General features: G+C 39.0%; 1 protein-coding gene across 2 annotated transcripts in view; it reads left to right on the top strand.

Moving 5' to 3' along the window:
- Positions 1–15,881, top strand: part of LOC130564585 (diacylglycerol kinase delta-like) — a 29,677-nt gene that overhangs the window by 4,941 nt on the left and 8,855 nt on the right. Inside the window, exons 2-12 of one of the 2 annotated variants that reach the window (XM_057350763.1) lie at positions 5,437–5,544; positions 5,899–5,979; positions 11,399–11,503; positions 12,184–12,316; positions 12,413–12,519; positions 14,066–14,191; positions 14,294–14,396; positions 14,480–14,642; positions 14,998–15,106; positions 15,360–15,499; positions 15,609–15,693. In XM_057350763.1, coding sequence (XP_057206746.1) covers positions 5,437–5,544; positions 5,899–5,979; positions 11,399–11,503; positions 12,184–12,316; positions 12,413–12,519; positions 14,066–14,191; positions 14,294–14,396; positions 14,480–14,642; positions 14,998–15,106; positions 15,360–15,499; positions 15,609–15,693 — 1,260 coding nt within the window. Of the gene's footprint in view, positions 1–5,436; positions 5,545–5,898; positions 5,980–6,824; positions 6,978–11,398; positions 11,504–12,183; positions 12,317–12,412; positions 12,520–14,065; positions 14,192–14,293; positions 14,397–14,479; positions 14,643–14,997; positions 15,107–15,359; positions 15,500–15,608; positions 15,694–15,881 lie in introns of those variants that run through there. The other variant, XM_057350765.1, reaches the window with a different exon arrangement.

Below are 15,881 nucleotides of genomic sequence, written 5' to 3'. Positions count from 1 at the left end.
CCTGAGAGGAGGGAACGAGACATTGTGTAAGCCGCCGTGCTCACGTGCTCAGATCGTCGCACAGTAATGTTTCAGTCGTAAGATTCTGAGGAATGCGGTCCAGACGGCGAGTTATACACCACCTTCATCTGTGCACAACATGTAGCATCATTTATTTTGTTAATGTCACTGTTCACTGTCCTAAATTCCTCCTCTTTAAACCACAGCCATCAAAACATTCACCACCTTCATTTATACATTCTGTCAGCAACATTCCCATTATCAGACAGTCAGAAGTCTCTGATATTTGAGAGGACGGTGATCCTATGTTTTACATGATAAAAAATGATGTGCTTTTAATGTTGATATGTGTACACATGCAGCAGGTCATCTCTTAAAGGTCCTGCGTGTCGTTTTTTGGAGGATCTATTGACAAAAATGCAATATAATATACATAACTGTGACGACGACATCTTTGACCTGAGTCAGCAGCAGTATAGTCTCAGCCTCAGACGTCACGCCCACGATCCGTTGGCTGAACGTCTGATGCATATGGCACACTTTTCTGGAAACACTTTTTTTCACGTTTGAAGTCGTCATCTGATTGGTTGAATTTTACAGGATTTCCGGGAGACATGCGTGTCGCGTTCTTTAACGGTCCGCCTGGTAACAACAAAGCCTTCTGATCTAAGAAGTAAGCTGTCATGTTCACAACGGTTGCTATAAGAATTCATCACGGTCGACTAAATGCTCAGTTCTTAAAAGTATGCGAAGTTCATGGCATAAACTTATAATCATTGTTGTTTCTGTTAACATTTGACACGTTCTTGAATGTACATCGGTCTGTTACTGCGGGGAAGTTCTCCTGACTAAATTATGTTTTTATCAATGCTCACGTGTAGGTTGTTGTTAATACATCATAGGTCAAAGAGCATACGGGTCACATGACCATAAAACATGGTGGACGCTGTATGTCCGAAATGTATTCATACATTCATACAGAGAGATGTCTGGTGTACCCACTCATACTATATAGAACGTAATGTTTTAACGGCCGATAGGTAGGTACTTATTCAAATTCAGTACCTACTGTCACAGTATGTGATTTCGGACGCAGGCCTAGTCTATTTTTGACGGACGCCGCGTCCAAGCCCCACAGTTTTATGTCAAAATAAAAGTTCCTATGCAGTACTTCCGTTCGTATTTCACATTACATATCCATCCACATAAGACCATAAATGGACGATGAGAGGTTCATCCTCGAACAAAACCATGGTTATTTTGTGGTAAAATATTGTTTAACTATAATAATCATGTTTTTTTGTTTTAAGTGTTGTAAAACCATGGTTAATTTTCGTAAGGGAGCAGTAACGTGCCGCAGATACGTGCGGTGTTAACAAGGGGTTAAGTGTCAAAAATCGCTCTGGCCGCCCTGCAGAGCATGTGAGTGGAGCGAGAAGTGAGCGGAGAGCACGAAATATAGTCGACGCACTGAGCGGGTTTTTATCCAAAGGCCGGAGTGATCGCTCCGGTTCCGCTCCGATCCGCTCACACCACGAGTCTAGGGCATGCACAAATCCACCCAGAATTCACCTGTGCCTTCAACAATTAACAAAACTGTCAGCCTACACTTCAAAAATCTTTCGTTGTGAAGGAGAGATGTCTGGTGTAAACACAAGCATAGCAGTGGCGATCTGTGACTCCTCTTTAGGGGAAGCAGGAAGCAGTAATGCGAAGCTCAGCAAAACATGTATTTAGCCCGTCATGTGTGTGTCGCGTCATGTCAAAAAATACGTGCCTGCTGCAGACGCGTCGAACGGGTTTATAATAAAAGAGACGCTCGCGTTTGCTAGATACTCACTTAGTCTCATGTGTAATCAGAGTTAAGTGTTAACGCAGTGTCTTCTGAACGTGAGCGTCTCTTTTATCATAAACCCTTTCGACGCGTCTGCAGCAGGCACGTATTTGGACATGATGCGTGATGCACATAGGTTCACGTGAAGTGCTTGAACACGTATTTTGAATTCCAGCTTCCTCTGAAGAGGAGGCACCGATCGCAGCTGAAGCATAGACTAGAATGACTGCGATCAGTTCCGGTAGCCGTGTCGGAGCCGTAACGTGCCGCAGATGCGTGTGTTGTAAACGAGGGGTAAGGCTTCGGTTGAATACGGCAGGTGTTAGGCATGCAGAGGAATTTTTAATTTGAGCGAGCGTGGAGTGATTTCACCGGAGCGGGATGAAATTGTAGGTGAGTGGGCAGCGGAATTGAGCGGAGCGGTCTGGTGCGACTTTGAGTGGTGGAGCTGGGGGAGCGAACACCCACGTGAGCGGGGAGCAGAAATGCTCACCGCTCAGCTTCGCTCACATGCTCTGCCGCCCTGCCAACAACGCTGTAGTTCCGATTGGTTGCCGCCGAACCGCATCATAGCTCATTACCCTAAAGTTGACCTGATTTCAACTCTCCTCGACACCCTCAACGGCCAAGACGCGGCGCGCCGCTGCTCGCAACCGGCTCACATTGAAAATGAATGACTTCCAGCCACTTTGACATGCTCGACAGTGGCAGAGTATACGCACAGTAAAGGGAGGAATGAGGGGTGGAGTGAACCATTGGTTGAAATTCACAACCTCACCACTAGACGCCGCTAAATTTCATACATTCGACTTTTAATGTTTGTTGTGGATTTAAGAAACATTTGAAAGCAACAGCATTTTGTCAGCCGGACTAGTAGTCCATAATGAAAACTACACTTTCACATCTCTGATTTGTAATGTTATATAGTTGAAGGGTGTATTTTTGGTGGGTCTTGAGCCAGTCAGGATGTGTTTGATACCACGCCAGTGCTGCATCTTTTTAGTAGAATCCTTCAGTTTGCTCACATTGACTCAGCATGTTATGATGTAGGAAGAAACGTATTTGAAGATCATAATAAAAGCATGGGGGCATCTGTAGTTCATTCTGCGGCGTGTCTGGCCCGTAAGAAGTGATGCGGCTTGAGGGTGAGTTCTGAGAAGCGGAAGGTCCTTATCGAGTGATGGTCGGGGGGAAAAAGGTTACGGTTCAGAACGAATCGCTTTGAGTGCGATCAGACGGAGGTGAGATGAAAGGGGTCGATCTGACCACAGGCGTCTGTCTGTTAAATAAAAGGTCACGGTTGACCACTGACCAGCAGGAGCTTCATTTTATTCTGAGTGAAGATCTTTCTGACAGTAAACGTGAATATAAAGTAAAATATTCTCATGTGTGACAGAGACGCTCTATACATTAAACCATCTCACAGCCCTTTATTAAAATGGCATTCAGTTGCTTTCATTTAAGGGGATAGTTTACCCTGTATTAGATGCTTTAATCTTGGAAACACAAAAGATATTTTGAGAAATGTCTCGGTGGTTTTGTGTTCATACAGTCGGAAGTCAATGGGGTTGAGTGTTTTTTTGGTTATCAGCATTCTTCAAAATATCTTCTTTTTTGTTCTGCTAAAGAAAAAAAGTCATATAGGTTCGGAATGACATGAGGGTGAATGAACGATAAGAGATTTCTGAGTGAACTATCTCTTTAAATTCTACTTGACGTGCAGCCAATGGTTGTGATTTAATGAGATAGAAAGTTTATATTGTGACATCAAAGGTGCGTCTCTGTCATAAAGTGTCTGCATTCACCCCACCCTCTCTTGAAACTCTTAACTTTATTTATATTATTTATAAACGATTTGAAATGTGAGTTTGAGTTACGTTAAACATGAGGACACATCATGCGTTCATGTCATTCATTACAGACCACAGCGTTTTACTTGTTAGCGTGTGGTTAGGAAAGGCTTCAGATGAGTTATTTTGGTAACGTTTCTCAAAAGACTCGCTGCACAAACAGGTCAAGCTTCCTGTGAAAGGATCTGTGTCGTCTGCCAGTACAGTGTGTGTGTGTGTGTGAGAGACAGGGTTTTTGTGTGACAGTGTGTGAAGCCACACGCAAACTGAGTTTTTGTCATGAAATATTAGTTGGTGAGTAGTGACACAGCTTTAAATACTGACAGCGGAAACCAGCACATGTGTGTGAGGGGGGTGTAAAGCTCACATCAGTCAGAATCTGCAGATCAGATCTGCGTCTGATGGATTCCAGTAGGAAGCAGGTTAGTGTGTGAAATTGTCTGTGTGTGTGTGTGTGTGTGTGTGTGTGTGTGTGTGTGTGTGTGTGTGTGTGTGTGTGTGTGTGTGTATGTGCTCATTTAAATTTTTTGTCTTAAGTTTGAAACTTGTCTACAGTGATGATCCGTGCATTTGATGCTGTTGCATTTGTGCATTTGTCTGTGTAGATTGTAGCGCAGATGTTTTTGTAAAAAATGCATTGAAAGTTTTCTTTGCATGAGCTTACGTTTACTTTTAATGGAATAATTCAAGTAATAATAATAATTATTATTTTTTAGTAGTAGTAGTAGTATTGTTTATACAGTCCTATTGTTTATTGTTTAGACACTGGTGCAGTGAAATTCAGTTCATTCATTGTCTTTTAACATTGTCGCTGCTGTCCTTCTGTAACCTCATATCTCCATATTTTGTGATTTTTATTTTTTGCATAAATCATTATTATTAATCACTCTTTATGTTTGTCACTGAGTTTTTCAAATTTCTAATCAATGAAAAGAATAAAAAAAGTGCTTGTCAACTTTGAAAAACAGTATTCATTTAAAAAGTACAGTGTTTCTGAATTTCCTGAAGAACAGTAAATTTGGACATACAAGGTTTCAGAAGGACAGCGACGATATCCTAAAATTTCAGTTGGACTAACAGATTTCATTAACCTTCTTTGCTGTCGTGTGTTGCCAGTAAAATATTACATTAGTATTTGAAATAACAGTTTTATATTTGAGTTAAATATGCGTAATATTTATTTTACAATCTGATTTGCGTGTGCAAAATTTGTTGTTTATGGTTGCTCGTGTGTTCTGGGGATGTCGAATTAGTTGCTTTCTCATCCTTGCCCGAGTCCTCAGATCTCGGTGATACTCCGCTCTACTATAGACAAGGTCCCGGGTCTCTCCTTAGTGTTAATGGTGCAGGGTGATTTCTCATAGTTTTTTTTGTTTCACGAACACGAACTTGGTTTTGTTACCAAGATGTTTGACCTGGCTAACACCAGTAATAAAAATGGTCATCCCCTGTAGATATGGCCAAAAAACGTGCCTCTTGTTTAGATTCTGCTGCCCCCTTCAGGCACAACAAGAGAACTACAGGCAGTGTTTGCACAGATGTGTGAAAAATCACAGATGTGTGATTTTTTTCAGTTCTTATAAACTTGACCACACACAGAATTTTATATGTGTTTGAACCGCGTTTATTATAGGGGGTGAGTTCATTTTGTTGACGTTGTATGAGAATAATGAGAACATTTGTTACGTATGTGAATGATGATGACTGGAGAGAGGAAGGAATCCTCACCGTTTGTTCTCCTTTGCTTTCCAGACGATTTTAAAAGAGGGAAAATTAATGAAACAGACCAATTTCCAGCGCTGGAAGAGACGCTATTTTAAACTACGCGGAAGAACGCTGTACTACGCTCAGACGGCTAAGGTCTGTCCAAACACACATACATCATACACAGAACACGACACATATATTTCATATATTGTCAGTTTTAAGCTTTGAGTAAACTTGAAGTTTTGTCAGATAAGGACCGTTTTCAACTATTTTGTTTCCAAAATGAACACGCACATATTTACCTAAATTGGGACGTTCAGTAGATGTATGTTGTTTTCAGTTATAATGATTAAAATGAAGTGGATGTAATTGTAACTTAAAGTTTAAGTTTCATGTCAGTGTTTTTATAGTTAACAGTTTTGGGAAGATTTTTTATGTTCCTATTTCTATATAATTATGAGTATACGACTGAATGTTGGTTGTTGATTGGTATTAATTTGTTTCCAGTCAATCATATTTGATGAAGTGGATTTGACAGACGCCAGTGTTGCCGAATCCAGTACCAAGAATTTTAACAACAGCTTTACTGTGAGTACACACACACACACGCAGACAACACTGCAAAAAATTACTTTCTTACTAAGTCTTGTTTTTAGTAAAAAAAAAAGAAATTTCAGTGAATTTGTGCTTAAAACAAGCAACAAAAAAAATCTGCCAATGGGGTAAGACAAAAAAATCTTGAATTAAGGTTTACATTTTTCTTAGTCACTCAATTCAAGATTATTTTTCTTACCCCATTGGCAGATTTTTTTGCATGTTTTAAGCACAAATTCACTGAAATTTCATAATTTTTTACTAAAAACAAGACTTATTTTCTTAGGTCATTTTGCTCATCAAGAAAATGCATCTTGATTCAAGAATTTGTAGACATTTTTACTTGAAAACACGTGAATCAATTGTTTTAGATCTCACCTAATGTTTCAGAAATACTCCACGTTATGTTCATACTTGCTTTCTTTTAAATGTTTTTCCTTTAATTGAAATCTGAATCCTGCATCCTGTTTGCTCCCTCCGTTACGGTTCAGGAATTGAGTTTGAAAGGAATTCTCAGTTCAGGTCTGAATGACGCACACACGCGCTCATGTTCGCTGTGAGGAAATGAAGGCTCTGAGAAAAAGTGGCGTGTGTTTATTCTGGACCTGGTAAACAGAACATCCTGAAATAGTCTGGATCACATTTGTTTGTGTGTGCGCTAAAGTGTATTTATAGTTGACATTTGGGCTGATTTAGTTTTAATTACAGGGAGGAGCTTTCGAGTTTATCCGCTCCGAGCTGCGTGTGCGCTGCGTTTTTATGCATTTTCCTCTGTGGTGATGTGTTGGTTTGTGGGAGGGGTCTCTGACGGGACGCGGGTCTCTCTGACTCACTCGAATGGAAAGAGGGTGGAGACTGAGAGAGAGAAAGGAAGAGAATTAGGAATTAGCTGCTGCTGAGCCGGTCTCTAGACGTTCTAAGATCTACTCAGACGGGAGGCAACAGAGAGAGAGAGAGAGAGAGAGAGAAGAAGCGTCTGGGGTTTGCCGGCAGTAAGTAGCGGTAACAGGAAAGAATGTAAAGAATGAGAGAGAGTGAGAATGAGTCTGTTTACTTGCATCTGCGTTCAGTGCTCAGAAGTGAGTTAATCCGGCGAAACCTTTGGGAATGTCCAACTTCCAAATCTAGGGAAGTGATTCATAGAGTAAATATAGAACAGTGTCCTTTATCGTTGAATGCGTCTGTAGATATTATCATTAGCTTTTCAAGTTTACGACACGTTCTTGTTTAGAGCGTTCAGTAAATGCGTGTGTGTTGTGAACATTGTGTTCAGTGTCTGTGTTTTGGCCTTGGGCTCAGCATGATTTGTGTGTGTTTTAAATAACGGTCTAGATTAGATCTGAAGCTGTGTGTTCACAACCTTTGACATGTTTTATATCTGTAATAAAGAGTGTTTTATAATACTCATTAAACAGATCTTTTGTTAGTATAAAGTAAGTTTGTGTGTATGGTATGACTCTGCTCTTCTGTATAATGTATTATAGAGATTTATCAGTTGTCCAGTTTGTTTTGTAGAAAAAGTAAAATATGCTGTTTTTGTTTACTTTTGCAAGCTGATCGGACACATAACAATGAAATTCGTTGGTGTAAACTGAAGTAGTTATACTTATTCTGTTATATGAAATTATATTTTTGACATCATTAACTTCATAAAATAATTTACCACGTAATCTTACAAAATATTTTTACAATTTGTCCTAGAGATGTTTCAACGATTGGTTTTACTTTATATTAAGTGTCTTTCTAATTAAAATGTACATCTGCAGAGAAAGTACGAGACCATTCCGAATGTTCATTTAATCATCATTTCTACAGGTATTGTGGTCATTCCAGTCCAGTGTGTGTTGAATTTGAACAAAATCAAACCTCAGGAGTGACATAAAATCATCCAACAGCAATGTGAAACACTGACAGCATGACAAGACGCATGAAAACTGTGATAAAAATCAAGGTTATCACTTAAGAAAATAGTTTTTGAACTTTTCCTAAATATATGTGCAAATATTGCTGTTGTATTGCTTAAAAGTGAATATGAACTTGTTCTCTTTGCAGTGTTTGAGGTCTGAAAAAATACACAGCATCTTTTCTGATATTTTCACCTGTTTCTCCAGTTTTCATTTTCTGCTGTGTAGTGTTATGGAAGCCATATACTGCTGGAAGAAAAGCAGACAGCTTTGTTGTAGACATCACATGATTAGTTGACTTTGTATCACGTAACCAACTTGAGATCAATATTGTTTGGACAGTTAGACGTCATGGTTCGACCCGAGACTCTGCATGCTTTCAATAATGACATCAACCGGTGTTGTGTAATAGTATCGAATTGTGATGGATGCTTTGTGTTGCCTCTCGGCGCTGTGTTTATTTGACCGTTTTTTTTATTTGATTGGTTTACCAAACACTTTACTGATCTAAAGGTCCAGCATCATACTCACATACTTGAACCGCAAGTTGATGTCAGATCATTTAAACAAACAGATCAGTTTTCCTAAACCATCACAGCGTTTTAGCATTTGCACTCCTTAGAGAATTAAACCAAATTGACTTGAGGTCGAATCATACATTTTTTGGCTTTTCACCCTGTTACTTTTTTCAGTGAAACATTTTAACCATATTTGAAAATTACTAGACTGAAATATCACTTAAAGCGATAGTTCACCCAAAAATGAAAATTCTGTTATCATTTACTCATCCTCAGGTTGTTCCAAACGTGTATAAAATTCTTTGATCGGATGAACACAGAAAGATATTTGGAAGAATGTCAGTAACCAAACAGATCTCACCCCCCATTTACTGCCACAGTAGGGAAAATAAATACTATGAGGGTCAATGGGGGGATGAGATCTTTTTGGTTACTGACATTCTTCCAAATATATTCTTTTGTTTAGCAGAACAAAGAAATTTATTCAGGTTTGGAACAACCTGAAGGCAGAATTTTCATTTTTGGGTGAACTATCCCTTTAACCCAGGATTAATGGTGACCCTAACTCAGGGATTAAAAAAAGTCATTAATCTGATGTTTATATTTATTCATTTAACACAGTGGTTCCCAAATTTTGTACAATGGCGTACCCCTCAGGGACTTAACATCATTCTGCGTACCCCCTTTCTTACAGTAACAATTGTGGTCTCAAACATTTTTTTATTTGCATTTTAACTACATGTAATTTTCTTTTATCAAACAATAAATGATATATGACTCGTATATAAATAAATGACTGACTGCTTAATGAGATGGATGTGCTTGAAATGACTTGCATAACTCTGTGATGTTTGGTTGTATCGGAGAAAGTCTGAGTCTCAAATCATTCTCTATGCAGAGTCTGTGTCGATATTTGTTCTTTATGTGGGCAAGTGCTGAAATCCCACTCTCGCAAAGATATGTTGTGGAGAAGGGCAGTAATGTTTTCAAAGCGCGATCGGCTAAGGCAGGATACTCTGCATGCAAAGCTATCTAGAAGTCTGTCAGTAATTTTTGTGCGAAGTCACATGCGTTACGTAAAGACGTGCAAATTTGACCTTTTATGGCACTACGTGACTACTTTTTTGGTGTGTGTACACTAGAGGGAGCACGTCTTTATATTCAGCTTGTGAGAAAACATGCCTTGATTGTCAGGTGCGTTATAATTAAGTAAACAGTAGATTTCAGGATTTTGTTCATGTACCCCCTTCCGTCACCTGGCGTACTCCCAGGGGTACGCGTACCCCAGTTTGGGAACCACTGATTTAACAGATGCAGAGCATTAAACATCTTGTTCAAATGAACCCAACTTTAGGTTTTAACTTTAACCCAGGGTTAAAAGTGACCCTAACTCATGGAAGTTATTAACCCGGGGTTAAATAGTAACCCTTACTCAGGGTTTAAAAAAGTAGCCGACCCAGGATTAAAAAGTATCCTTAACTCAGTGTTTTAAAAAGTAATTAACCCATGGTTAAAAGGATCCTAACTTTTGGATTAAAAAGATTATTAACCCAGGGCTAATTTAGCCCCAATTGAGGGTTTAAATAAGTAACTCAGAATAATGCATAGTATGAAAGGTCAGGTGATTTGGCAGGTTAGTTTGAAATTATTTCATGTGTTTTTTTTTTATTAATGTACCATCTGAGTGTTACAGAATTAAAAACAGGATGCACAGAGTTTATGTAACTGAAGCAATAGTCGTCCAGTGGGGTGACACTTCACGCCACGCTACGATAGCAATGATAATGTGTTTATTTGTGTAAGTGATCAAAGTTTCAAGAGAAACATCAAAGAAGTTTAGCAGACATGCAAGTTTCTCTCTGTCTCTCTCTTCCACTGTGTGTCCGCTGAGATGAATGTGTGTGTATATTTCAGTTGCGTTTACGAGGCAGTCTGTGTACTCTTCTGTGAAATGAATAATACGATGAGTTTGCGAGCGTATGTGTGTTTTCATGAACGTGCTGGCGGGAAAAGTTATTTTTATCTGTGTGGGAACAGAGGATCTTTGTCAGCAGCTGTAGGAAACTGAATGGGAAGTTGACATACACACACACACACGCTTTATTTTAGGTCTTTGAATGCAGTTGTGTTTATTCTAAAGGTTTGCCTGGTTTGGCACTTAAGCCATGTAGTGTGAGAGCGCTGATAAAAATGCTTCTGTTTCGCTTTTTATAAACATAATACATTTTTCTGTTAACATTATCTCATCAACATAGTAATTTGACTGAATTGTAAAGTTCTGGCTAACTGAATCTTGTGTGCAAGAACGTCAGAGTTTTACATCATTATTGATGCACAAATACTTCAGAATCTTGTGAAGTGTTACCAAAATACTTCTTCATTGTAGAATACTTGTTTTCACATTTATATAAATGCTTATAATGTTTTTTCCGGTTCCGATCTGAGTTTACATTTTTAGAAGTTAAGCACTAAAACCCTTAAAATACTCTTATACACCAGACTCATGACACTGGAAATAGATCACTCAGAAATAAGAATTTTGTCTTTTTATTTTATTTTATTTATTTTATTTACTCATCCTCATCTCACTCTAAACCCGAATGACTTTCTTTCTTCTACAGAACACAAAATAAGATATTTTGAAGAATGTTGATAACCAAACAACATCGAACTCCATTGACTTCCATTGTATGAACACAAAACCACAGAGACATTTCTCAAAATATCTTTTGTGTTTCACCAATGAAAGTGTCATATACAGGTTTTGTGCGTGTATGTATGTGGACGGACAGTGTGTTCTCTGTTCTCCTGACCTCAGTTTGTGGTACAAGCACATGGTTTTTGGTGCCCTGAGCTCTTTCTCACACAAACACACGGACAGATTTAAAGTTATATGTGGCTAAAGCTGCTTACAAGAATCGACAAATCTGTTACCATTGTTCAGTTTCACATGACCGAGCCACAATTCTCTCTCTGTGTGTCTCTCTGTAGGTTATCACTCCGTGTCGTCGCTTGATTCTCTGCGCTGAGAACAGAAAGGATATGGAGGAATGGATTGCAGCGTTGAAGAGTGTTCAGAACAGAGCACACTTTGAGGTGAGTGTGTCTGTGTGTGTAGTCTTATAGATCCAGATATTTGAGGATTGTCGTAAAGTCTTGTCTACATCACAGCTTATTCTGCTCACATTGTGTGTACACCGAAAGTAATAGCCAAGTCAAGTTTATTTCCATAGCGCTCTTTACGATACAGTTTTTTTCTTACATTTTCTAATAAGCAGCAGCTTTGGAGAAGGTTTCTACCGACTGCGACGATGCAGATCTGCTCAGAGGCATCAGTTGACTTTCATTTTGTAAAAATTTGCTAAATAATGTGACATGACAAATATGCAATATGATCATACTTTAAGTTTTAAAATCTATTACAGGAGTATTCGACCAAATACACAACCAACATTAATGTTTGTTCTGGGTAAAGAAAGCATTGCTCTCTCTGTCTCGCCTGGAACTTGGTGTCAACTAACTTTATGAAGTATTCAAATGATTCAGTTATTGCAAACCTTTGCGATATTTCAAAAATGTTGCTATGTTTTGCAGTCTTGGAATCGTTCTAATATCTCTCTAAATAAGATTCTCTGGCACCAACCTTGCAAATGTCTGACTGCTTTTCCACAAAAGCCTTTATTGTGTCAGCTGGGTATGTTCAAAAACTGGCTTCATTTCCAGGCGGCCTCTGGTGACCTCTGACCTTTAATTGTGTATCTGTTTCTCTGATCTAGTCCACACAGCTCAGTATGGATCACTTCTCTGGGATGCATAACTGGTACGCCTGTTCACACGCTCGCCCCACATACTGTAACGTCTGCCGGGAGGCGCTGTCTGGGGTCACGTCTCACGGGCTGTCCTGTGAAGGTCTGATGCTCTTTATGACACACTTTCGTTTGGTATACATCATCTCACTGTGAATGTTGTTCTGAACTGCTGTATATGTGTGTGTGTGTTGTACAGTGTGTAAGTTTAAAGCTCACAAGCGCTGTGCAGTCCGTGCCACTAATAACTGTAAATGGACGACACTGGCATCTATTGGGAAAGACATACTGGAGGATGAGGATGGGGTGAGTGAATATTTTGATGGCATCATGTTTTTTTTTGTGATGTGTTGGTTGTTCTGAATTGTACGCAACATTGAGTTTCATTTCTGTTCAAACTACTTAGAAGACATTTTTTCGTAGAATGTTTTGTCATAATGTTGCTGTAGTCTTGTGGGCGGTGCTCCTCTGACATGTGGTGTGTTAAAAATTGTGACAGTGTCATAAATGTCAACAAAATGCAAATGACTCACAAAATGTAAGATATGATTGCAAATATGATGCATGTTGTTAATATTATAACATCCGATAACTAAACAATATTACAAAAGAGCTGTTTTCACAAATATGAGCACAAGTGCAGAAGTGATTTTATATAAACAAACAATATACAAGAATTTTTATAAATTGACTTCATTGTCATGTAGAAGCTTTTGCTTCATCCCACTCCGTTTCGGACTCGTGATTGTTGTAATTTATGGTAGATGTGTTTTTCTTTTATGTTTTAACATATTTACTGTGTTTGTATATTTTGTTTTATATATATAATTTTGTTTGAAATAAAAATAATAAATAATAAACACATTTTAGACTATACGATATGTTGATGTTTTGCATATAGGGACACAAAAATATGAAATATATCTCATGGCGATATGACATTTGTTATTGGTTAAACCAAAGTCTGTTTACGGAAGTCGTGCCACTCTGCGGTCATGTTTGCAACGCCTCTGGGCAGCTATTTATACGTCATAGCAAGTCCACAGTCCTATCTACTTGAATGGGGGAAGGCAGATATTTCTAAAATCGCTGGCAAAAAAACACAATTAAACAGCATATTTCCGATCAATAATTAAACATGACATGAACTGTATCATAACTTTGGTTTGCTAAACTTAAATTGCGCAAAAAAATCCAATTTTTTCGAGGTCGCCTCATCTACTGCGCCTGCGCACAGGCTGGCAAGCGCCTCACAAAGAGTCCCGCCTCAGAGAATCGTCAGTCTTTATTGATTGACGATTGGCTCGTTTTACTGGAAGGCGGAACTTCCTTCGCTAGAGCGGCAATATTGAGCGTTGCATTCCTCGCCATTGATTGTAACGGCAGTGGCGCATCTGGTTAATATTAATATCTTTGTGATTTTATAGCTTAGGTTAAGCATTCCTTATGCCTTTCTTACTTTTAGTTTGTCTTAAAATTCATTTTATTTTTTAGTGACAGAACTATTACATTTGTATTTTTTAAAATTACATATGGAAGGTTCAATGAAACTTTGAATGTTGTTCATTCGTTAACAAAATAACAAATATTATTGAAAATTATTAATGTTATTTTGATGTGAATTTCAGCTCTTTAATGTTTGTATTTGTTTGTTAATAAAACCAAATGATAACAACTCAATATAAAATACCTCTGCAATGGCTTTTCAAATGTAATGTCTTGTTAGGGTTACAAGGATTTTTCGGATGTTTTTAAGGAGTGTGATTGGTTTTTGGTCTTGACTTGCTTTTGGTTAATGCTTTAATACTTTTGTGTTTTTAATCTGTGTAGTTTAATCTCTGAATCCTGTTAGATCTCGATGCCTCATCAGTGGTTGGAGGGAAATCTGACGGTCAGCGCTAAATGTACGGTGTGTGATAAAACCTGCGGCAGTGTTCTGAGACTCCAGGACTGGCGTTGTCTGTGGTGTAAAGCCATGGTGAGCACGCTCATGACTTTTTTTTACCATCTTCTGTGTAATCTTCTGCTTAAGTCAATGACAGATCCAAACAGCATTTAACTCTGTGTTTGTGTTCTCCAGGTGCATGCTGGGTGTAAAGAGCAGCTGTCTCTCAAGTGCCCGCTGGGTCAGTGTAAAGTGTCCGTGATCCCGCCCACAGCCCTCAACAGCATCGACTCTGACGGTGAGCGGCCAATCAGAGCGCTCGTACATTGAACACAGCAGACATGACTTGATATTTTAACATGAGTGTTATTCTGCCTGCAGGATTCTGGAAGGCGTCGTGTCCTCCGACTTGCACGAGCCCGTTGTTGGTTTTCGTGAACAGTAAAAGTGGAGATAATCAGGGTGTGAAGTTTCTGCGACGATTCAAACAGCTGTTGAACCCCGCTCAGGTGTTTGACATCATGAACGGAGGACCACACCTGGGGTAAGACACAAACACATGGGTTTTGACACACAGGATGTGCTTTCATGATGGAATAATTGTGTGTGTGTGTGTGTGTGTGTTCATGTTTTTATATCCCGGTGGGGACCTAAACATGAATGCACACCAACACATGGGGACTCGTGGACCTCAATTTTGGTCCCCACGGGCACAAAAGCTTATAAATTGTACAGAACAATATTAAAAAAAATCTAAAAATGCAAAAAGTATTCTATGATCTTTAGGTTTAGGGGTAGGGTTAGGGATAGAATATACAGTTTGTACAGTATAAAAAACATTACGCCCATGGACTGTCCCCACGGAGATAATAAACCAGACATGTGTGTGTGTGTTGTAGTTTGCGTTTGTTTCAGAAGTTCGATACGTTTCGCATTCTGGTGTGTGGAGGGGACGGTAGCGTCGGCTGGGTTTTATCAGAGATCGACGCTCTGACTCTGCACAAACAGGTACACGCACCTACTAACAGAAACACGACAAACCAGATACACACATTTACACACTGGAGACGTCTACACAGAAATACTTTCTAACACAAACTTTTAAACTCATAATATAAACTCAGCAGGATTCAAAGCAACCGAAGACTAACAGTTTGTGTGCTTATACTGCCCTCTGCTGATGAAATCATGCATCTACACATTATCTTCATCTGTCTTATCAGAGCTTTTGGAAATGTGTGTTGTCGTGTGATGTCTGCAGTGTCAGCTGGGCGTGCTTCCTTTGGGAACAGGAAATGACCTGGCCAGAGTTTTGGGGTGGGGCTCGGCGTGTGACGATGACACCCAGTTACCCCAGATATTGGAGAAACTAGAGAGAGCCAGTACAAAGATGCTGGACAGGTGCGTGTGTGTGAGTGTGTGTTTGTGAGAGAGATGGGGGAGAGATGCGTTTTGTATGAGTACATGCAGATGATTCATATTTCACAAGCATTTTACCTCTTTTATACAGATGGAGTATTATGGTATATGAAACTAAGTTTCCACGGCAACACTCCAGCTCTACAGTGACAGAGGACTGTAGTGAAGACTCTGAGGTAGCATGAAGTTTTACACCATTTGCACTTGAAAGAGTATTGTTGTATTTACTGTAGTAAACTGTACTCAAATTCCTAATTACTAAATACTATAGTGTTATAGTAAACCTTACTGTAGTAAATATTAAAGTATACTAAAATATTTACTACAGTTTATCAATTTAGTACCTGTTAGAGTGTAGTATCTA

The sequence above is a fragment of the Triplophysa rosa genome, linkage group LG14, assembly GCF_024868665.1.
Source record: "Triplophysa rosa linkage group LG14, Trosa_1v2, whole genome shotgun sequence".
NCBI classification, from domain to species: domain Eukaryota; kingdom Metazoa; phylum Chordata; class Actinopteri; order Cypriniformes; family Nemacheilidae; genus Triplophysa; species Triplophysa rosa.
This window is presented reverse-complemented; position numbering and strand designations above follow the sequence as displayed.